Genomic DNA, 25732 nt, shown 5'->3' with positions numbered 1-25732 from the left:
TGCCTCTGACGAGTTTGTTGGCTCCCGTATGTCTGACTTTTTCAAGAAGGCCATTGAAGAATAAATAAATAAATCAAGGAACGATTGCAACTTTGCAGAGACTCCCACCAAATATCAAATCACAAAAACTCATTTGCCGTAATTTCTTCCGCGTCAGTTCTTGTACGTTAGTGGTACTGTCGCAGAACCATTCTACGAAGTTCCAGAAACAAGTACAATATTTCAACTGAATTAGGACACAGCCCGCGATGAAACTAAAAACAAACAAACAATATCAAAAACATTCCTCTTAAAAATTACAGTAGAAATAATACACATTTGTTTATAAATACGAAAATATCGCGTTTTAAAGAAATAATTATGTAAATTTTACGTTAAGAATTATGAGTAATAGAATTTTATTACCGTAATAGTACGTAATTCATACATGCCAGTTAGGTATTTAATAGGAAAACATTTTGTTTCCTGCAGCAAAACTGAATCATGAGTTGCGTTAAATAATATATTTATTCTCAGTAACAATTAAATGGACCATTAATAAAATGGCACGGTTTATATTCCCTGCATTATAACATTGACCTAGTTACAATTAAATTACTACGCTTTAGAAGTTTATTATGGAGAATTTAAGTTACTAGTAATTTTTAATGAAAAAAAAAACCAAGAATTGATTTAAAACATTTTATAATAAGTATAAATAAATTTATTTTGTGCGCGGTAAAAACTTTTAACAAAAATTAGGAAATCAGTTTTCGTATAAATACAATAAGACGACAATTCTATTCACGAAAATTTGCAAATAGCGATTTAAAAAAAAAAAAACTTGGTCTATACATCTCCGCGTTATCTACAACCCTTAATATAAGCCCGATTAGCCGGTTCGCACAGTTGGAACTTTTTGCATTGAAAAAAAAAACAGAGAATAGAGCCGTCACCGTCACAATAATTGGATTACGGAATTTATTCGGAAAAAAATTCGTCACAGCATTGAACATAGTGAATTAATAGTGTTCCTGGATGCGTCACCGGTCGTCGGAGCTACAGGGCGACCGGTCGGGGCGAAAGTCGGCTCTGGGTACGCGGTTAGATCGACGCGACACACCACAGTCTCATCTAAACCATTGCTATGCGAACATCTTCCCCATCATAGCCGAAACTCCACATACGACGGGTAGTAACGCGTGCCGGCGCGTCGCGGAAACTTTAATTTTCCAGATTCGCGAATTCTTTTCCAAATATTTTTTTTAAATAGCTGCCGTCGAAAATTGGCGGTGTTGGAGGCATACGGTAAAGTTCTGTGTTGTGTACGTTAAAGTGTTGTAGATAACTTTTGAGCTTTTGTAAGATATTTTTTTTTTAAATTTGTGTGCTTTGTCGGTGCGCCTAAAGATTTTGTTAGTGTGAAGTGTTTTATTTATTTTGTGCACATTTTTATTTGGATTTTTTTGTTCCGGGATATTTTTGGTTGGTTGTTTTTTGTATTATTTAATTTCACTATTTAGTTTTAAGTCAGATATTAAGGTAGCATGTTTCATTTTGAAGATCCTTTTGCACGACTCCTCGTATAGTATTGTTACTATTTTTACGTAAATCAAGCCACCAAGTTTTGGGGCGCAATAGTAAAATTGAAGATGATGTAGTTCTTACAATTCGTTTTTTTATATTGGTTAAAAACTGTAACAAGTTTTCTAAAAATTTACACGAATAGTTTTACGCCTACGGGTGGATTTTTTGTTAATCTTAAATGCATTTTCGGGGGTTTCATTTTGCTATATTATAACAAAATAAAATAAAGATGTTTCAAATTCTGGCCCTTTCATAATGCTACAGTTGATAGGGATTTATTTACAGCGTTATTTTTTTTAATATTTAATTTATTTTTTTAGTCCGGATTTCATTTCGATTCTGCTATTCAATTTAACATTTGATCCTGATCAATAATAATTTAATTTCCTTATTTTTTTCTTGCACTTTACCATTCATATTTTAACGCTATCACATGGCGCAGCAGTTATTTGGTGCGGCCGGACTTCGATTATTAACTTTCATATTTTATAACTGAAAATGCATTCGTTTGTCTTCTTAAATAGGAACACGCTATCAAAAAAAGTAAAAGTTTTTAGATAGTAATTTTTTATGTCATTTCACTTTAGGCTTTTTTTTATTGCCCTTGTAGGCAAACGTGTATACGGACAACCTGATGGTGAGTGGTTACCATCGCCCATGAACTTCAGCAATGCCAGGGGCAGAGCCAAGCCGCTGCCTACCGAAAATTCCTTCCTTTCTTTACATAGATGCATTATCACAACGTTAGCATCCAAATCGTTATCTTTGAACATCGATTCTCATAATCGGTGTGTGTGGTTGTGGTTTCTTTCAATAAAATTAATATTTTATTCACGTGAACGATCGTTCGATAGGGTTTTATAGCGCAACAGTAATTTTTATGTACTATCTAAACAGTAGAAGCAAGTATAGGTTAAGTGACCTACACGAGTGTAGATTAAGCAGTCATAAATTTGTCTTCGATTGGAAATTATATTTTGATTCCCGATTTCATTTTCGCTGCGTATGGGCCCGTCGGACAGAGGGCCTGGTGCTAAATGGTGGCCAGACTCTTTAGAGACTATTACACATTACTGCCATTGTTGAAGTGTTAGATCGAAATCTTTTATGTATCGCAGCCCCTGTCGTATCGTTTAAGTCGAAAGACACGAGTGTTTCCCATCAGAATTCGGCAAGACACTTACTTATTTGCGCCCCTCCTAAGACAAACAAGGATTTTACTATATAAATCATAAATTTTGAATTTTTGTGCCTGATATGCTGTGTAGGGCAAATTTGAAAGAAATTAAAGAAACTTAATCAAGTTTTAGGGCTTAAGTGCTTAGGTTCAACCTTAATTGTTACATTTACGGTTACTTTACATTACGGATTTACCATAAAGCGTATTTCTGTGGATTATTAATCTTATTTCTTCGAATATGGGGACAAAACGATAAAAATTATCGGTAAGAGCATCGACGTTTTGTTGCTTCGTAGAATATACATTTTGAGGTAAAAATAATTTAATTACAAAATCGACAAGTCGAATGTGATTTTATAGTTAGGGACTCCGATCGGCACATGAACTCCGGACCCAGAAGCGAAGGTCCGTTAATCTTGGTCTAGAGCCGACGATGCCACCGCGAATCACTTAACACTAGGTGGGTACCGAGCTCGTTCACTCAGCTGTGTAATAAAAAACAAAAATGCGATCATAAGGTAGCTCTACCTTTTTAATATTCTAACTACATACGCCGGTACAGTTTTATCAATTAATAAAATATTGTAACTATATTGTTACCGTGATAAATAGCTTTGTTAAGTACCGCGATTTAAAGTTGATATTTTTGAAGATACTTTAACACTTTTATGACTCGATGAAAACAAAATAAGAACTTAAAAAGACGAACATACACATCTAAAGGACTAAAAAACCGAGACCCCAACTGCTTGGTATAAATCGGTTGTCCTAACCCTCAAACAGCTAAACGGAATTTTTCCGAATAGGCAGGATAGCAGTACCTATCCGTGTGAGTTCAAGACACGTATTTTCATATCAAATAACAGTTTATATATGTACGTATCGGTATTTATGTATATAAATATACTTAGAACTTATACTTCAAGCTGGGTAGCACATTTAGGTTGTAGATGTCTATGAGCTCCAGTAAGCTCTTAACCCCAGGTGGGCTATGAGCTTGTCCAACCATTTAAGCAATAAAAATAATAATTGAATTGATGCTTGCATTACTGAAAAATGTAAAACGAATTCTTTCAGTTTGTCCATGTAGGCGGATCATTTATCCCATTCAGTTGAATATTGACAAATTGTTGTTTGAATTGAATTGTAGATTTCAGATTTAGTTTTCTTAAGCGTAGGTACATATTTGAAAATATTGTGATTGGAAAAGTTTAAATATATTGTTACTAGCTTTTGCCCGCGACTTCGCTCGCGTGGAATAGTTACTTTGGCATAACGCTAAATTTTACCCGCGACTTCATTTACAGCACTCAGGATCGGAACTTCGTTACTGAACCGGTAGATGGCGTTGAAGATGCTAGATTTTGAGATTTTTTGACAAACAATTTTTTAATTTTTCGTAAAAAAAAATTTTTTTTTTCTTAATAAAAAGTATCCTAAGTTACTTCTAATACCTCCAAGAATATGTGTACAAAGTTTCATGATGATCGGTTGAGTAGTTTTCGCGTGAAAGCGTAACAAACAAACTTACATTCACATTTATATATTAGTAGGGATTTGTTGAACTGATGAAATATAACATAAAATAATACTCGTGTAATCATAACATAGACCTTGTCAATTTTGTTCAGATTTCTTCAGTGGTTACGCAATGCCAAAGAACTCTGAACAAAATCGTTCTTATTACAAAGGTGATTGTTTGATATGGATTATTCTCTTTCATTTATTCTTCAGATGAAATTCTCGTGTAAGTTTGAAAAAAAAAAAAACAAAAACTATAATTTCAATTATTTTATTACGATATTTACCTCTCTAATTCAACTAAAATTAAAATAACAAATTAATGAATACAAACGAGAAATTAACATGTAGCATTTATAATATTTTTCACGAATATAATTAGAATGGAACCGACATTAACTTCAAAGGAAATAGTTTTTGCTGTCATAAATTCAGCAAAGCACAATAATCATTACGGTCACTAAAGTTGTGAAGAATTGAATAGAAAAAAAAAATAGAATTACAGCTAAACATTATTACAGAATTATAAAATTTGCTCAGAAAATCTGTGATGGCAAAAAAGGTAGACACTATGACGTAAAACTTTGAATGTCTTTCTTATTTTTTTATTATTCCAGACACTTTATTTTCCCACTAACTATTAGTTGCTTAAAGTCACATTAAATAATTCAGCTTTAAATTATCATATTTAAAATTCATTGGGATTTAATAGAATAATGCAAATTAATTATTTGAACCAATTTTATTAATATAAATAAGGAATATTTGAGCTCTGAGAACATTAAAAGTCGAAGAAAAGCAAAATGCTTTGGAACAAAATAATTACTATCAGTACTACCATTGTGTCATTCCAAAAACTATTCATAATTACATATTATAATATTTGAGCTATTAAATTATTACCAAAATATAGGCATATATCTACTTTGAGGCATATTTTAACTTCCTAATTATCTCGTAACAATATATTTTTGAACTTTAAAACTAAAGTATCAATTTATAAAATTAACCACATGTATTAAAGAATTAAACGTTGTTTATATAATATGTTTATGTATTATGTAAAACGTATTTTGATGAAGTTAGTATTGTAGCTTCCCCGTTGAAATAAAAGTATTTTAATCTATCCGAAAAATGTTGAGAAAGGTTCGGAAAAAATCCATGAAGGCTATTTATTCTGTTTACGGTAATTTACTATCAAAACATCGTCCATGTTTCATTTAATCCTGTTCAAATACAAGTAAAATTTATTTTTGTAAAGGAACCGGGAATGAATAACAGAATACTCATACAATTAGTATCTTGTAATCCGGTCGTATACAAGCATTTACTACATCTAGTCCGACTGATATAGTAATGGATGGTAATATTATTAGTGTGTTATCTACATAGTTATCTTTCAGTGATGTTTCAAATGTAACAAATGTTGTTGAGACATTATGTTGTTAAAGGAATTAATTGAATTAGGTTGCTAACACACCCTTAGCTAAAGAAACAAGATGTAAAAAAGGACTTAGAATGAAATGAAACAATGTGATTGGAAACAATTTGGTTGGGATGAATCTAGTTTGGAATATTGGTTGCTACCAGTAAGTCTCGTTCTTATCAATAAATATTGTTAAAAGTTAATACAAAAAACACTGAAATATTGGAGTCAGATTTGTCTAGTTAAGTTATTAGTGGGAATTATGGTTTATCAAGTATTATGAGGCAACTCTTTGTTCATGCCATGAACGTATGTAACTATAATGCATATTGTCTCAGATTCTTACAAAATTGGATCTAATTCGGTTCTAAATATTTTTTGAAAGACATATCAATGTTATTTTTTTTGCTTATATAATAGGTAGACTTGTGAAGGCAATCAAATAAAAACTAGTATATTACTAGTAGTACTAACAATAAAATAAAAAAGCACACGAGCTTACCTCACGATTCACTGTTACTGTCACTGTCGCTCATGAAGATCAATAATGCCAGGGGCAATGCCAAGCCGCTGCCTCAATAGCACTGTCAATGTCAAGATCGGTAGCTTACGTAAATATTTGTAAATTTAGTAGATTATTAGCGCGGACCTAACTGCTACTTAATTAAAACAGCTACTTGAAAATATTGCTAGAGGGTGACTTTTAACTCAATAAGAATTGCATTCCGGAAATCACGCAAATTATATTATTAAAATTTTTTGTTTAGTAATTGTAAAAATTGTTGCAAATGACTCGCAACTTTACGGCACGACATTAGATTTCTTCATGGCAAGGCTAAACAATAAATAAATTTGAAAGTACACATGTAATTACAGTTGAATTAAACTTGAACGTAGGGAAGGATACCGAATACACTTTGTTTGATTAGTATTAGAAAATGATTTTGCACTATTTAAAAGATAAAATCACAGATATAGTGAATAAGCTTAAAGATATATCTAATATCTTTAAACGAGCAATGCCTGTATATTTATTTAAATAAATTTCGTGCATCGCAGAAAAAGGTTAAACAATTTCTTTTAAGGTTTGAAACTTTAGAAGCCTTTGATCCATTAACGGTACTTTTAGGTACCTCAAGCACCGGTCACCGTCCTCACCGAACCCGTCGCCTGCGACGAAGGGCTCAACGAGTAAATTAACCCATAGACACAGTCCACTGAGTTTCTCGCCGGATCTTCTCAGTGGTTCGCATTTCCGATCCGGTGGTAGGTTCTGCGAAGCACTGCTCTTGCTAGGGCTAGTGTTAGCAACACTCCCGGCTTGAGCCCCGTGAGCTCACCTATACGTCAAGAAGAAGCTGAAATAGCCTTTTAAGGCTATCAGCATAGGTAGGAAAAAAAATAATTTCCTGAAAATTCGCAAAATACATTTTCATAGCGCCACCTGGTAGATTTTTGAAGTGCTTGAATTGTTGTTTTTGGATGGTAGCATACCTCAAAACTTTACGAGATGGCGTTACAAAATAACCTACCACCACCTACCCCTAAAAAATATATAGGTACTCGTATAAATCACATTTTTTCGATCGATGTTACTCAAATAAATTTAGAAAGTATAATATTGATGACAGGAACAGACAATGAACTGAAGATTTCAAGTATTTTTTAACCCTTCCTTGGCCAAGTTGCTTTTTACCCTGTTGTACAGCCTATTGTACTGGTGTTTCTATGTTTCATTCCCGGTCTGAGTTAGTAACCTTTTTTAGATAGTAGTCCGTATTTAGATATATATTCGGCATACTTGATTGTATTTCTTAATTTGGTTTTCGTTAACGCACTTGAAAATCAAATAGGCTTGGGTAATAGGATTTTTTGCTCTAGATGTATCGACACTCGGGGCGCACTCAGCTGAAGTTAAAAGGTTACGGTAATCTAAGCTCTGGTTTACTTGATATTAACTCTATTTTTTTTTTAGATGAATACTGTTTTAAGAATACTTAAATGTTATAATATTAATTATAAAACTTAAACTAGTACTTAAAAATACATACCAACACGGGCCAGCACATGATACTGTCGCGATTACAATTACGGCTTGCGAGACAGTGCATTTTGTTTTTTCTACAAAAAAATTTTCTCCGTTTAACCATCATTGCATATAATAATACTAATCACTTCCTAATTTTACAACCGATTCAGATCTGTTTACAAATTTAAAATTTATTACAATATTTCATGTTACTTCTTAGGTTATATGTAGTTTCAATGGACTTTACTAGACAGTATGACAGTGTGAAAAGGTATAACGAAAGTGCGTTAGTTTACAAATCACAAAAAAGCATTTTCCAATATAAATTGAGATGCAATAAGTCTCTAGTATTTCACATACTATGTACGGATGTATGGAGGGGAAAGATTGAGAGAATGAGAATGCCAAACCAACCCGTTTTAGCTAAGCTTTGTTGCTAAATGTGCTTTTTTTTTTTTTTTGTTGCTCTAAATACTATTAACGTGTGAGTATACGAAATACGTGATAGCGTGCATGTACCCTTTAAATCATAAAGTTCAAATAAATAAATAAGCGGATACTGTTTATTGAATTAACCAAGTATCACAGGATACGTGGTGTTCATAAATATGTTGTTGTACCCACCGGACATACAAATTTAATCATGTACACAAACTTATTGAAATGTGGGGCACTGATAGGCTTCCATGAAATCCCTTTTAGGGTTGCAACGAACTAAAGAAGAAATTTACTGAACTGAATTTTCCTCGCGATTAATAAGGTCTCAGTTGATGATTGATGAGAAAACCGGTTAACCGCAAAAATTTTTTTTGGGAGCCGATCGTTTGTCTCTCTTTTTTTATCCGAAAATTTTTAAGTTATTGAAAGGATTTCTCCTGGTATATTTAAGATGCTTTTTTTAACTTGTTATGTATGCACATATACTCATATAAGTATGCATCGGAATCTTTGAACGTCATTTTCATCGACATCAAGATTTTCGATTAAGTTGAAAATTTACACACGCATCAATTACTGATGAAAATATAATAATATTGTAATTTCGCTCTGTAAGCCCTTATTAAGAAATGGTCTAATACTACTTCTCTCCTCGTAGAAGGATCTCCATTTAGGTTTTTTGTAAATTTAGTTTTGTTGTATGTATACTAATGATCGAAAACAGTATTTTGTTCAGTTTCGGCGAGTCGATAAAAATACTTGAAATATTAAGATGTCGACTGTTCGTATATTATTATTAGTCGTCCATACCCAGCCAGTATCGACACGATTGCTATTTGTGTGTGTTTTTTTAAATTGTTAATCTACATATATTATTCTCTAAATCATTTCGTCTCTAAAAGAAGTTGAGAATTTAGAGTAGGTACTAGCGTGTTATGGCATCATTGTTCAGCCTATTTCTGCCACGAAACGATTATAAGTTCCGGTAGAAAAGATAAGATATCTGTCAGCATTCATGCACTAGTTGGTCATGGTCTGGCTACTTACCCTAATAACAAAAATTCATCGTACTATCATAGCTATCATTGCAGAAGCGTTTATAACTTAAATACTGTGGCTTCAAATATATATATACACTCACCAACATAGCATTCTCCCGTTTGTTAATGCACAATTCTTTTAAAATTATCGCTAAGTATATAAATTGAAGTTGCAATATATCTCGAAGTAACGATGTCGTTGACTCGGTAGTTTCAGTTTGGGAATAACAAAGTTCCGTTCGAAAACCAGCGGTATCTATATTCGGGACTGCATCCGCGACTTCGGAAACTTTTTGAAACGTACAAACATTGTTACAATCGCACGCCAAATATATTCTCGACGTTTCCGCGAAATGAAACTTCTTCGCCCGTAGATAGTTCGCACGGTAGGATTCTTGTTTTCAAACGTTTCTTTGTTGGGACGATGTTTTTGCTGTTTGAATTTCAGGAATGCGATAGAGTTTCTCAACTACCATTGTAGATAGATATGTCGCACTGGTTAGAACGAAGTTGCACTATTTGTACGAAACTTTTGTGAAAACAGATTGGCCCAGGATTGTTGACGTAGGCTAAGATAAATAAATAGTGGTTTACTTGAAATTATTCTGAAATAATGCAATTCAAGCTTTGGTATTTGATTTTAACGCGATTGCTTTGTTACTTAACTTCATAAAAGGGTCACGTATAAAAAATAATTCATAGTACTTTTGTAGGAAATAGTAAAGGGTAAAAATTAAAAAATAGTATTGCACTTTTTTAACCTTGTAGTCGCCAACGCTTATTGACACCAGCAATGTCAGAAATACAGCCAAATCGCTATCTATTATAATAAATAATTAGACCAGACATAAAGGTTTTTTTTTTATTGCCGTGTGGACGAGCTCACAGCCCACCCGGTGTTAAGTGGTTACTGGAACCCATAGACATCTACAACGTAAATGCGCCACACACCGAAACCGAAACGCATTACTGCTTCACGGCAGGACTAGGCGGGGCGGTGGTACCCGTACGGATTCACAAGAGGTCCTACCACCAGTAAACAGATAATTAATTTTATTCAAAGATATAAAAATGGTGTTTTAGAATTTTAAATCTAAAAAGCACAATAAGATATTTGATTCATAATACGTAATAAGAGTTATCCAGTAGTAGAAAGCCAAACATAAAAGTTTGAAATTTCTAACACTGAAAAACTGCACTCACTGTATATAAATGTTTAAAGCCACAGCGTAATCGAGTCCAGACGTGATCGTATATCTCCTTGTCGTTTTGTCGATGTACAGTCACAGCCATAAATGCAATTTCGATAAAACGCTCTTCGTCACAGCTACATTTTTCACACGTAAATAACGGAATTGTCGAATTTTTCAGACGGAGTTTTGCGAAAATGTGAGATGGTATTTTAGTGCAAAAAAAACAATGACTTTGTGCGTATAGGTTTTGGTATATCCTTTTTTAATATTCTTTTTAATAGGTAGATAATGACTGGGTCTCTGCTAAATAAATCTCAGTGTTATCGGAGCCCATTGCCTCAGAATTTGAAAGACATTACTCACCTGACATTATCCTTTTTCAAATGAGGATTGTGGAGAGAGTACTTAACGGTAGATAGCGGCTTGACTTTGCTGCTGGCATTGCTGATGTCCATGGGCGACGGTAACCACTCATCATCAGGTGAACCGTATGCTCGTTCGCCTACAAAACCTTGACATATGGGGTTGAAAACTGAAATATATGGCGTAGCGGATGTCAAGCCCTTTAAATTGGAATGGATCACTGTTTCACGGCAGATATAAGCAGAATAGTGGTATCTACTCATGCTTACTTAGAATAAATACCACAAGTCATTTCGCAAATTTATAATTTTTGTGAAGCGAAAAGTCTTAACGACTTAGTTCCGCCCATATTTTCTTGATTTTGTAATGTCTGTCGGTGAACTTTACAAATAATAACTGTGTCTGTTATTGTAATTTCGTGTAGATTTTAATGTAATAGAATAACATAAAAAAATAAAATAAAAGAAAAACTAAAATAGAATAAAATAGAAAATAATAGAATAATATAGGTTCCGTTTCAATTTCCTATATAAAAATTAGCAGGAAAATTTACTACCTTTTTATCGATTTTTTTCTTTTCTTTTCTTTGCGTATATAAATAAATTGAAACAGTTTTTCCGTTAAGATGGAAAAAGGTAGAATAGGCAGAACAGGCCCTATTATTGTAAAAATAGGGACAATATAGAACATAAATTAATCTCGAGGTGTAAGTGATCAATGCTCAAATTACGAGCCATTCCAATGAGCGGACAACAGTTATATAAATACTCACATTTCATTTTCCTTGACAATTCATGCTAATAATATGCTTGCTACAGTTCAATATCGCTTCTAACATTTTAATTTATCAAATCAATCCAAATCAATCCGTTATTGGGAACGAATGACTGTTAATGACATTATTAATAACTAGCGACCCGCCCTCGCTTCGCTTCGGAAACATTAAAACACACGTGAAACCAATAAAAAAAAATAAAAAAAAAATAAAAAAAAGTAGCCTATGTTCATCAGGGACAATATCGGCTTCTAATGGAAAAAGAATTTTTCAAATCGGTCCAGTAGTTTCGGAGCCTATTCGAAACAAACAAACAAACAAATCTTTCCTCTTTATAATATTAGTATAGAGTATAGATATAGACAAACGCTTCAAATCTATAAAATTTAGGAGTATACTTCTGTTAGTTATCCTGAACACGTTTCTTGAGAATAACTTACTCTATTGGGCCACTATTTAGGTATTTGTAGGCTTTGATATTCTTATCTCATTAAAATGTATGTAAATAAGTCAATTATATTGTTCATAGTTCACATTGTTAAGAAGCTGAATAAATGCTGATGGTACATATTGTAGGTATTTTGAAAATTAATCTTTTTATACAATCTCCACGGTCGTTATTTAGTCTAAATTGTCTGTGTGTAATGCACCTAAATCGTGCGTTCACCCCGGCGATGTGATGACAGAGAAATTTGGCGACGAGACATTTTCCAATTTCAAGACGCATTACTACAGCACATTCGTCGTTCGTGCGTGTGGATCATACGTTTATGTTTACCATTTTAACTCGAAGCTAATTTAACTCGAAGCTAATTCATTTTTCTATTATAAAAATATTAATGATATTGTTAATAATCAGTTCGTGTGGAACGCAAGAATTTCAAATTTTAAATTGGCATTTTGGTGGTAAGGCATACACTGAGATCCTACGGTAGTTATCAGCATTCTGCCTATTTCTATCCTTTTCTCGTTTGAAGGTTGGGCCAGCAGTTATACGATATACAGTATCTCGTTATTTAATATCAGATGGGCTTTGAGCTCGTTTCACCCACCTAATATTAACATAAAATCGCTAGTTATTTATATTTCCAAAAATAGAGGTATCATTTAAAAAAAAAGTACCTACGCAATGTATTTGTTATGTTATCGAAAAGATATTGTCGTCGTCGTCATAACACGAATCATATTACATTACGGATTTATTATTTTATAGTTATGATTCTAATTATGAACATTGTAATTGTGTAGTCATTAAAATAGATTAATTGCGAAATGACAGCCGGATGGCGGAGTGTAGGCGTTGGTTCACCAATAACTAACCATAGAATTGTAAGATCAGATGTATCGATGTTTTTCTGATTTGTTTCAGTTTACAACTACTTCAAACCGATTAAATTCCTTCCCTGTGTTTCTCTCACGCTACTCTACTCTAATCTACTCTATTCAAAGATCTTAGAAGCACCTTTGGAAGTGGTCAACGGTTGATGTATACCTGGCGTTAGCGTCTATTCACGGGCGTTAACTTTTTCTAATAGGCTGCATGTGGGTTCGCGGATCTCAATAAGTATTCTAGGAATGCGTTCATTACAAGACCCATTTATTGGTAGCGGGTTGTATTTGGAATCGTTTTTGTTAAAACATTAAACTCAAATTTATGTTTCCATTACATCAAAAAAAATAGTTTAAAAAAACTAACAAAATTAGCATGGGGTGCTTTTCAAGATATTATCAAAATAACCCTTCTACTCATATCTGTTTATAAAATATTTATAACTGAACCATGCACCCTACGCTTTTTTTACAATAAAATCATTTTTCTTACACTATTTTAAATTCAAATTTATTAAAAATTATTTTCTACTTTTTAGTTGGATTTTCTGTAAAAGCGTAATTTGTCAGTTTTTTAAACTATTATTTATTTTAAATTTTTTAGTTGAATTTCAATTTTTTAAATTTTTTTTTTATTGCATAAATTGTCATCGGTCTTTAATATGTATACCAAATTTCGAGTTAATCCGACGTTTTGAAGGGGGTCAAAATCATGTTCAAAGATTCCGTTACATACATACGTCTGAAGTATGTAGTCTGAAAAGCGTATTAAAAAAACGATCGTTGATGTCCACAAATTTCCAATTTATTAGGATTTTTTTATTACTTACATTTATGTACATTTTGTGGTGTATCTAGAAATTTTCTACAAATACATTTCAGAAACAACTGAACAGAGTTTTAAAACACATTAAAAGTACACGCGTCGTTGTTAAAAACTTGTAGCGAATTCAAACTAACCACGTATTTGTTTAGTTACAATAATTCTGTTTTACATGCAAAACTCTAAAAGTCCATCAAGTTTTACATTCGAATAGAAATTTACGGCTGAGTTGACAGTGGGATATTTTATTAATACTTAAAAGCATTGTGAAAACATTTTGTGTGGTAGCAGATCTGTGCATACAAGTTATATGAGTGACTGAAATGTTACTGGAATAGATTAAGTCTTTTAGTTCAACGGAAATGAAATTAGCAACCTGCTGTTTAGATGTTCGAAGAAAGTTAATTATTAGTGCGTTGGCAGATTAGTTTTAAGCAGTGAGTTAGAGATAAAATATGTTAAGGTAGTTAAAGTGACTTCTACTATCAATAAGACTCCTAAAATTTATGAAAGTATCTCTTGTTTGTTCGTTATCTGTTTCAGGGCTAATTTCATTTTATAGTTATCAATAATGTAAATTCTAAAAGGATATATAATCGTTAAACAATGAAATCGTTGTTTTTTTTTTTCGTACTTCTATAAAATTCATTTCCCAATATTGTATGAATAGTTATTGATTCGAAGTGCCGCGCAAATGTTTGCTCAGCGTCCAAATCCCAAATTGTTATTTGTCTATTCACAATAAGTCCAAAGTAAAAATACTAAAAGTACCTAATGACTCTTTGCTCTAGAATGATCTACGAGATTTGAAAGGGAAATTATGGTACTAATGACAGTTCGATATTCAAATGTATTTTAAAGAAGGCTTGCCGTTATTTATGGGCATTTATAGACACGTACGCAGCTAAACTAATTTGTTGGTAAGTCGCTAACTGTTATGAGATTTTGGAAAACGTAAAAGTGGGTCAAAAATTACCCATTCTCTTAGTTCATGGTTAGCCTTAATGCATGCCGCACACAACCGCGCATGCTCCTAATCGTTAGACAAACAGCTTCGCCAGCATTTCTCAGTTGTAGTCGCTATGTCGGTGTACCGCAAACCCTAGTAATATTCCAAGGAATTACTAGAAACCTAGAAGTACTTCTAGGTTTCTAGTAATTCCTGCTGATGTGATGCTTTCGCGCGAAATCCCATCAAATATTTATATATGGTAAGGACGTCGCCGCGTCGTCAGAGATGCGATCCGCTGACAGTTCATGCGGGCTGTAATTAAAAGTTGTGGGTAGTTCCAGGCTTCATGTTCCCTTTTGGATCTCAAGTACCAGCATAGTAATCTTATCTGCAGATTGCTTTTAGTGATTATTTGAGAAAGAAATTGAAAGGGAAAATCTCTCGAGAAGACGATGAAATTAAGACGTACAGATAAGATTTGTGTGCGATTTGTTCTGTGTTTCGTGAACTATACAAAACTTTATACAAAAGGCTAAATCTAACTAAAAATGTTGTTCTTAAACTTCTTTTGCGAGACGTTTCCGTTACAAAATCTTTGTGTACTTAACTTTAAACCAAAAGTACCTGGGATCTGCTCCAAGGACCTTCACCTTTATTTATGTACTCTCCGAGAGAAATCACCCTTTGCGTCGCCCGCTCGTATGGGAACCAAGAAAGCATTCAAAATGATTTATTGTAAATGGTTTTCTACTTTGTTGGCTAAAATAATAAGTCCCGCGGCCGGATCGCTGTTCTAAATTCGAATTTCATTTTTGCTTTTTTCCGATGCACGCCGCTTCTAAAATTAAATTTGCAATCGTTCGTTAGTTCATTAACGGCTGAGATCGAATGAATCAGCGAAATCGCAAACAACATTCGAGTCAAAAACGGGACGAATAAAAAATAAAAATACTAAAGGCATAAAGGTAGCTAGAGATTGCGAAGTTGAATGAGACGTCGACAATGCAAATAATAAAAACGTTAAAAGCACAGTAGGAATTGCGGGGAGCTTTGTCCGTTGGCACAATGGAAGCGTCCGCCACGATTGACGCTTTAACTTCGAAGGTGTTATGAGAATTAGTGAGCCATTATTGCTCCATAGAAATCGCTATGGTCAAGCAGAAAGTAGATAACAATTATTATTAGCCGGACACGACAAAAAGTGACATAAATCGCGCATAATAAGTTCCTCGAGGTGCAAAAACACGGCAACGGTTTACCTGGATTGTATTTTTTTCGGCATGACTTGAGACGAACGCGGTCCGATATAATAAACTCCTCAATTCCTGGCAAAGGCATTGTTTAATGATTTTTCTGTTGTGATCTTGCACAATTCTCGACCAAATTCGTTTTTTTTCACTAAGACATGCCATATTTTTTTGGTACGGCTTGGTAGCATTTAAACAAAAGAGACCCGGGGTCGGTGTGAAGGTGTGATTTATTTACGACTTCACCTTTAAAAGCCTTCGCTTGACCGCCTTTTGGGTGGTTTCAAATATATTTTGTTCAATTTAAATCTCGTGTTTACCAATTAAAATCAATAAATAGCTTAATTCGTATTTCTTTTGTTGCAGGAACAATATGGAAAGCACGTTTTCGATTTGCATACTGTTCGGGGATTTGTGATTTATTTGATTTTCGATAGAGCCGCATTTTAAAAACCGTCTGACAAATAAAGATGCTGGGGTGTGCTTACAAAAGAGTAACCTCAGTGTTCATTTCCGCTTCACCGAAAGAAATTAACTTCAGTTCGGCCGACGATAGCCGGTGCTTAGATAAGTAGATAAACTAAACTTCCCTTGAATCAAACAGACATAAATTTCGAAATAAAATATATTAACAATACAAAAAAAAACGATATTGAGATCGCCCGAAGCATCTGAAACTTAACTAGTCAAAGCAACAAATTTGAAATCAATAGCAATAGAAAGTTACCAAAAAGAGTAATAGAACGAAACGCTAGAGCGTATAGTGCTGGAATCGCCACTGCGGTGGTATGCTTTATATTGCATCTTGGATCGACTGTGCGCTGACTGGTCGCTACGTCACGTGGCTTCCCGGCGCGCGTTTGCAGTGCTGGATGCTACTAACTGTATACACGTGAGTACCTTATTTTATTTTTGCAATAATCAAATATGTAACACTTTTTTAAGCATATTATTATACGTAAAACTTTTCGTCAGATTATAGAAACAGAGTTATCAGCAACATGCTTCTGTAAATAATGTAAATAGATCAACATCTTTTTTTTCTACCCAATCGCTGATAGCCTCGAGGGAGTATTCCAACTTCACTGGTATAGTAGACTTATCAATAGCCCTAGCAAGAGCAGTGCTACTTTACCAATAGATTGGAATCGCGACCCACTGTGTAGATTCGGCAATAAACTCATTGAGTTAAAATCAATATCGAAAAACCTTAAAAGCTTATCAGTTATTGAGATTTTGACTTATGCCTCAAGGTGAGTGGCAGCCATGTAAAGCCAGATGGGTCGTGATGTAGACTAATCTACAAAACAAAAAATTGACCGAAATAAACAGAAAATCAAAATTAAATTATGCAATTCCATGTTGACAAGTTTATGTGATTCATTGAACATCTCCGTTTAATACGTACTTACAAGCGCTATTACTTTTAAATGGAATTATTTAGTTACAATGTAATGAGTTACTGTTGTTAATGGCCGTTGTTGACAAGCGAGTTGGCAATCAAAGCCAAGTTATGTGCTTGGAATAGGCTCCACGACCTTTCCTTCTTCATGCTCATCAATGTAAAGGACATAAAACTTGTCTATGTGAATTCAGTGGACAACCTCCTTGGTATGAGTGCTTGCTTACTTTGCCGTTCGATTTACGACGCGTCTTTCATTACCAGTTTCTATGTACTCATCCTTTGTTCGTCGAAGCATTTCAACAAATGCTCCTTTCTTATTATTGTCATTATCTGCAGCCTCTTGTTTTGTATTATATATGTTCGTCTTAACAATAACATCGTTAATATTTATATTCTGCTTACAGTGCTCTAATGTTGTGGGAAAATATTTGGTATTTTTAAAAGGCGTGGTTTGTGTAGTGACGGCCTGTTAATATCTAATAGTTAAAAACCTGATGCTTAGGGAATAATGGTTAAGTGTTTATTGGTTTTCTTTATGTAGTAAATAAGAAAATCATTATTTGTATCTCAATTTAAAGTCTTATTGAAACGTATATTGAAATCGAGCTTGATTTAAAAAATATTTTCTTACATTTAATCTCGACCTGCTTTTCTACCTGACTCGTATGTTCCTGCAGGCTTTACCCCGAGAAATAAATTCTCATCGACAGATTAGAGTAAGTGCTTTCAGATAAATGTAGATAAAGTTCGTTCGCACAGGGGCGTTCTGCACTACCGATTGATTGGAATACGTCATTAATTTAATTACTTTCATGTGATTTTTCCTTTAATGTAATCGTGATATAATATTTTGATTCATTAATATGTTTATTTAAATCTGAATATATCTTTGAAATTTCTCTGTGAGTTTATATACTTTGGTTGATTTCAATGCACATGTAATTTTAAGTAAGTAATACTAATTTGTTTTGTTATATAACAAGGAGTTTGCAACAAAAGTGGGTTTAACATAATCAGCATAATATTATAAAAGATAGGCAAAAAATTTGCAAGAGCGCGAAATGTTTGCGTTAGTCGTTTGTCGAAAACATCGCGGCGATGTGTCAAATTTGCAGGAATGTAACATTGTTTGATGTTAAATAGATAATTTGCTATTACAAGATTAATTGACATGTTAGGGCTTGTCGGTTAACATCATAATTTATTCATTTGGTATACATACTCGTAAAGAATTATGGTTGTAATACATACTTAATTGAATCTGTGGCTATCTTTAAAATTAAATTATCGATGTTTCCACCGTTTTCTAGAGTTTCGATATATTTTCCATTATTTAATCCGAACATTCATAAGTCGAAAATAAATATAAAATACATATATGTTTTATACAATGAATCATAAAACGACTGATTTGGACAGATATCATAACAGCTTCATAAGACAGATAAATTTAATCCGTCTCATTTGTATAGCGATATATTCATTATGTCCTTATATCGTTCGATTTCCTTATACAACTAACAAAATACCGGTAATAAACTATCTATAATCGACTTTTATGGGATCTGTCTGGCTTCATAAAGGTCATAAGGAGTTTTTTCGGATGAACATAGATGAAATATATATGTACACCCTTGACCGATCATTTCCGCCCACGGTGTGTGTTCAAGTCGCGCCAAAACTGGACACAATAGGTTAATTAATAGCAGTTGCTAGAGTCGCAGTGGTTCGCGTTGTAAGTATTAGAACAAGACGTAACTCGGTAGGTATTGGATATATTGTTATGTAAATAAAGTACATTTCAAATATGTGTATGTATTTGCATACATATTACTTTTTTTACCGTTCAACATGACCAATTACAATTTGGCATTTGGTTTAGTAACAATAATAATTCTAAGATTTGTTTCAATTGATCAGATTTATTGATTGATTTGCATTTGTTAAAGAAGCGGCAAAGAAAAGAAATATGTTCAAATTTTAGATATTTACGAAGATTTTTTGTTATTATTTTCTTAGATTCGTAAGTAATGGTATATATATAAGATTTTTTCAAAGAAACAGTAGTTACAAATTTTTAAGGCGCCTTGAAATTATTTAAGCACATTAGAATTCTAAATAAGTAAAATTATTAGTAAAAACTACCATTACGGTTTTATTATTTTAATTTACCTATTTCCGATTTAGATTTACCAAATTAGCTAAAGCTACTGCTATAAGCAAATGTTTAGTAAAAACATGAAAGTGCTTGTCTGTGGTGTATTTCGGTCGAGTTTTCATTGAAAGCATATCTTTCATCATGAGTTTTATTAAAGGATTTTTCCAGCTTTTAATGTATCCTGTTTTAAGGAAAATAAGTCGAAATAAAAGACTATGTTCCGATTGGTTTGTTTATTAAGTCCAATATTAGACTTGAGACAATAAATGAAACTGATGGTACATAATCAGCACAGTGTTCAACGAATAACCTAACCTTAGTCGTCTGCGACTACGGTAAAGATTCGAAACGTCAGAAATGATAAAATTAAGATAGTAAACGTGAGATTAAGTCGTAAAGTAATAATAATTATATTAAATAATTACAGTATCTGTTCCTCGAGTACTCTGGACTTCAGATCGCTGTGGCTCTTGGCTACACATGAATTATAGGGGTGGGAGTGATAGATGAATAATAACTAAAAAAATCCTAAGTGATATCTATAACAATATGAAAACGTGAAGTTAAAAAAGTAGTATCCTTCAAATTACGAATATTATAAGGAGTAATTATTGTTAATATAAAATTTTCCAACATTTCGGTTTTTCATTATTTTTTACCTAATTAATTTATTTTATTTGATTAATTTACAAGACTGTTTCTTTTGAACAAACTTGCTTCATTTATTTCCAAAAATATATGAGAGGTAAATGATAGTGTTTTTTTTTATTGCGCGTTCATTTATTTTCTTTAAATTTAAACGCCATTACAAACTAGTCTTGTATATTTACTTGTTTTAAGTATTTACACGAAGTTAATAGTGATATTGGCTTGCGAACTGCAAGTCAAATATGTTATGATTTTCGTTAATATGTAAATTTGTACTTTAAATATCATTAAATTATATTATATTTTAAAAACATAGTTGTATTCCAAGCATAATTCTAGTGTTAAACAAGTTCAAAGTTTTCATATTGTCGAATAGTTTGGCATAACGGGTGGCCACATTTTTTGTTAGATATTATTGGTTCCAAGTTTATTCTTGTAGAATACGGTGTATATTCACATTATGTTTTAAGGGCGTTTTATATGTGATACCGTAAACAACTTCCAGTCGCGATTATTCGATCTTTACGGTAGGGAGCAGCTTGGTTCTTTTTTTTTTTTTTTTGCTTAGATGGGTGGACGAGCTCACAATCCACCTGGTAAGTGTTAAGTGGTTTCTGGATGGAGCCCATCTACAACGTAAATGCGCCACCCACCTTGAGATATAAGTTCTAAGGTCTCAGTATAGTTACAACGGCTGCCCCACCCTTCAAACCGAAACGCATTACTGCTTCACGGCAGAAATAGGCAGGGTGGTAGTACCCACTCGCGCGGACTCACAAGAGGTCCTACCACCAGTAAAATTTATAACAACAATATGGAAACATAACGTGTGTGTGTCTTGTCTGGGCTAGGCTAGATTTTTTTTATTGCCTTGTAGGCAGACGAACATACGGCCCCGCTAATTGTAAGTGATTACCCTCGCTCATGGACGTCAGCAATGCATGGGGCCAGAACCGCCTATTTTTGCCGTGAAGCAGTAATGCGTTTCGGTTTGAAGGGTGGGGCAGCCGTTGTAACTATACTTGAGACCTTAGAACTTGTATCTCAAGGTGGGTGGCTCATTTTACGTTGTGGATGTCTATGGGCTCCAGTAACCACTTAATACCAGGTGGGCTGTGAGCTCGTCCACCCATCTAAGAAATAAAAAAAAAAAAATTACCCGAAAAATTTAACTCGAATGCTCAGTCTTAACATTGATTTTCTGTTTAATAAATATTGATAATGATAGATAGGCACGGCAACTGCAACAAATCAACTTAAGCCTCATTTTTATTCTTTACCAGGATAAATAATCTTTGAAACCGAACTAACTAGGTAGTAGGTCACTAGCACAAATCAATATGATAACTGTACGAATAATTAGAAAACCGTTGAATAGCGGTTACATTCGATTATTCTCATTAAACTTGTGATTCTGACTATAAAAATAGTAACTGCCTTAACATACATTATTATGTGTGGGCCGGTTTACATTGTTCAAACTCATGCGAGGTTGGGTTCATGTTACGACACAGTCTAGACATATTGAAAGGTAGACATTTTTTATTCGATCCGCTACTTGTAGTCTGTGGGTGTGCTTTAAACTCTAATTAATCATGTTCGGATGTTTTCGGGTCTTATTGTATTCGTTTTTGTACTCATCATTTGTAAGGAACTGATTATATTGAGGTCCAAAAGATGATTCGGCCTCCTTTAGCTGTTTACCCCTTAGTACATGGAGAACAAGCGAAGCAACTGAAGCCGATGTTAATTACGCCTCAGTCTTATCAACGTACCACTCCGTCGCGGAGTAGAATTCTCCAGCGCCTGGAGCTGGACATATCTGTTTCAAGAAGCAGTGTGTTTTCAGATACTTTCTCGGCCACATAAGTTGTAATTCTGGAGTTAACTTCCCTCTGCAGTATTATTGGAGCACCACTATGATGTATTTTGATTTGATATTACCTTATTTTTGAAGTGAAACTTCTTTAGAATCGTTGTGATGTGATTTCAAACTCGATGAAACGAAATGAAACGAAACGAAAAAATAAGTGTGCCGCAATTGGTTTGCCGAAGCGGCTCCAAGCAGCGCCGACAAATCACGAAGCGCTCCACACGGTCTCGCGTCTCCGACTAGTTCAGTGTGTATTTGACGACCGTGCACGCTGTCGTGGCTCTCGGAGCACCTTGAGATACTTTTATTTCTATCTAGTTTGTTATCAACAAATGTCGCTGCACGTAAATTCAACAATGCCTGAATCGCGGTGACGAGATGTTACACAGCTGATAGACGTTCTCGTATTTCTCTTGCTAAATCATACTTATCTGGCGTAGGAATACCGTGAGCATGCATTCGGTTCCCCCAGGGTGAGGCTGCTCTATTACACTGCGGAGTGGTTGACCCTTGCGATTATTTTTATTTTTTAAAAGTTTTACTTCTACCGTGTATGACTTGCACAACACACACACATTTTTTTTATTTCGAAGACAACAATGGCATTAGAGTAAATAGAGAAGTATTTAAATTAAGTAAACGCGAGTAAAATTTTAATAATCTCTTTGTCAAATTGTACCATTGTGATTAGTGGCTGGCTCAATGTAATTCATATGTCGGTCTAATCAACACGCTCTGTCCAAATATGGTGACCGATGAATTATTATGATGTTGTTAAGTGGAAGCTAGTTACTGAATGATCGCATTTATATTGCTTGTTGATTGACTGATTTACGAGGGAATCGGAGTAGATTATGTCATAGACGATGGTTCTTATTTATTGAATAATTTCTTCTTCCAAAGCCTTTTCCAGTTCTTTACTAATCAAAGGGCGTTTTGTAAGCTCGTGGTAAACAGCTAATTCTGCTTCAGTATTACCTATTTCTGGTTTGATGGCTGGACCGCCGTTGTTTAATGGACTTCAGACTTCGATTTGCTATCTCAAAGTGACTGATGACATTCTCGTAGTAAGTCTATGGGTTCTGATAACCACTTAACTAGCTGGGTCGGAAGTTCGGTCACCCGTCCACACACGCCCCAAAGTCTTATATAGATATATTAGGTACAATTTTTTCAGTCACTATGTATTAAGAAATATATTACACACACAACTGGATGTTATTTTGCATGACTAACATTAGCGTTAGCAGAAACTCAGGTCGTTTCTAAAAGCTAAATAAGGAAACTATGATTTCTTAATAAAATATGTAATATGACAACTGTTCCCGGAAACATTCAAAATCAGAGTTCTTATCCGATTTGCGTGTCACCAAGTTTTCCTTCAAGGAAAAATAAATATGTTGTTGATATTCTTCAACTTCTACGAATTAATTTATAAAATAGCCATTAGAAGACGGTAATGCGGATAATAGCTATCTGCATAGATTATATTATGTATCATATCAACCGTTATTTAATGTATAATATAAACCGACATTATACAATAAAAACATATTTACTTTAAGTAACTATGAGTGTATCTACCTACATTTTCCCTTTGAAACATTAATGAAACAATAAATATAATTCAGCTTTACTCACACTATCCTTGTCATTACCCCATAAAAGAGTTACAATCTCTTAATATTTATTAAATTAAATATTAATAATTATTAAAATGAACCCAACTTCAATTAAGAAATTAGAATTACCTTAAAATTTAGAATCGCCGTTCGCCGACATTCAAACCACAAATGAAATCTTATCCATTGTCGTAACACATAATAAGCTTCTAATTAAACAGTAGATGTGTATTTAATTACGATTTATTCAGCTAATGGGTGGTCCGGTAGGCGTATAATAAAGGTAATGTGTACATTAAGCTTGTTTGCAAATAATTACATATTGTATGACATGCTTTTGAAGAGGATTCCTTTGCTAATTGATATTAATAAAGCAATTAAGATTCTATTACGATGCAGTAGTGAGTGTTCCAGGAACATTCATGTCTTCGTTATTAAATAAAAACTATAACTTATTGTAAACACTAATTATTATTATTATTATTAAACACTATTTAAATGCGTAGCTAGCAATCTTTTTTTTAAAAGTGAAAATCAGTTATTTAAGTCAGCGTCAAACTAAAACCCTGTAGAAGATTATTTTTTAATTGCCGTTGTAGGCATTTTCTACAATGTCTATATTATTTACATCATCATCATCAACAGCCCACAGTCGTCCACTGCTGGACATAGGCCTCTCCCAATCTACACCACTGATCCCGGTCTGCTGCTCTCCTCATCCACTTCTTGCCGGCCACCGTGCGGAGGTCATCGCACCATCTAGCCAGGGGGCGTCCCACGTTACGTCTTCCGCTGCGCGGTCTCCACTCGAGAACCCGTCTGCTCCAGCGATCGTCAGTCCTACGGCATATATGGCCAGCCCACTGCCACTTCAGCATTATTTACATGATTATTAGCAATGCCTCACATTTCTCCTTAATACTGCGAACCCAATAAATGTGTTAATTTATCAAAATACTTATATTCATCTTAATTTCGGTAGTAAGCGCTAATGCGTTATGTAGGAGCTTTTTTTCTGTATCCCACAACGAAGTATGTGAGTTGCATAAATCGATAAATCCTTCTATAAGTCAAATCTTTGTACACATAACAAATATGTAATTTGAAATGTAAACACATAAGAGGGATCGCATTTTGTCGACCGGTCGCAGCGACAATTGCTTTTGGAAAGCGACTTTTACTCTACTGTGTGTGGGCGTCTTTATATTTGTTGTTAGTATTTGAATTTTTTTTGAACGAAAGTAATTTTCTTGATGTATTACCGTATTGTATTTATTATACTTCTGTGGAATAATACCCCGTTTGTACTATGATAGATGGGCCAATTCAATTATGCTGTGTTTTTGTAAGAATCCTGTTCTGTACAATATTCACGAATACAATTTTTGTTTCAAACGAGTTCCAAGAAATATGTAACGAGCCTACGTTTCTGATGAAATATGAGAGCGTTTCTTTTATATGAACTAGAACCACATTTTGTGGAGTTTTATATGAGAATAGTAATATTTTGTACTAAATTGTATGAAGGAATAATATTAGTGTATTTTTGTAGGAAAACGAATGATTGTAGATTTTTATTGTTTTGTAGTATACGTAGATGTGTGAACGACCTCACATGGTCGTGTGGTGTTCACTGATTATCGGAACTCATAAACGTCATACCGTGAATCCAAACAGCAGCCGTGAGACATGAGGTCTTGTATAACAACTATCTCATCCTTGAAATAGAAATGCATTACTGTTTTGCGGCAGAAACAGGCAGGGATGTGGTGTCTTACCCGTGCAGACTCAAAACACGCCTCACCGCGCATTACAGATGCATTTGAAGAATGTTTTTATGAATTCCGTGAATCTCTTAGTCGGCTTAAGAAAAAACATGGGGTTGTGCTATTTTAGACTAATGTACTTATATATAGAGAACAATGATATGTTCAATGATTTTACAGTTAAACGAAAAAAATATTTTTTGAATTTCATAACGCGAATATTCCCCGTACTTACAGTGCTCAATACCCAAAAAAACCCACAAACACAGGCCACTGAGTTTCTCGCCGGATCTTCTCAGTGGGTCGCGCTTCCAATCCGGTGGTAGATTCTGCGAAGCAATGCTCTAGCTAGGGTCAGTGTTAGCAATTCTCCGGTTA

At 33.9% G+C, this 25732-nt stretch overlaps 1 protein-coding gene across 1 annotated transcript in view; it reads left to right on the top strand.

The window, feature by feature from the left end:
• Positions 1–1098: 1098 nt before the first annotated feature.
• Positions 1099–25732, top strand: part of LOC114242458 (uncharacterized) — a 129623-nt gene continuing 104989 nt past the window's right edge. The window contains exons 1-2 of the mRNA XM_089737710.1: positions 1099–1464; positions 16249–16774. Coding sequence (XP_089593836.1) covers positions 16671–16774 — 104 coding nt within the window. The 5' untranslated portion in view covers positions 1099–1464; positions 16249–16670. The remainder of the gene's footprint in view (positions 1465–16248; positions 16775–25732) is intronic.

Source organism: Bombyx mandarina, chromosome 23 (genome assembly GCF_030267445.1).
Source record: "Bombyx mandarina strain Sakado chromosome 23, ASM3026744v2".
NCBI lineage: Eukaryota > Metazoa > Arthropoda > Insecta > Lepidoptera > Bombycidae > Bombyx > Bombyx mandarina.
The sequence above is the reverse complement of the archived record's forward strand: the minus strand, read 5'-3'. Positions and strand labels throughout refer to the sequence as shown.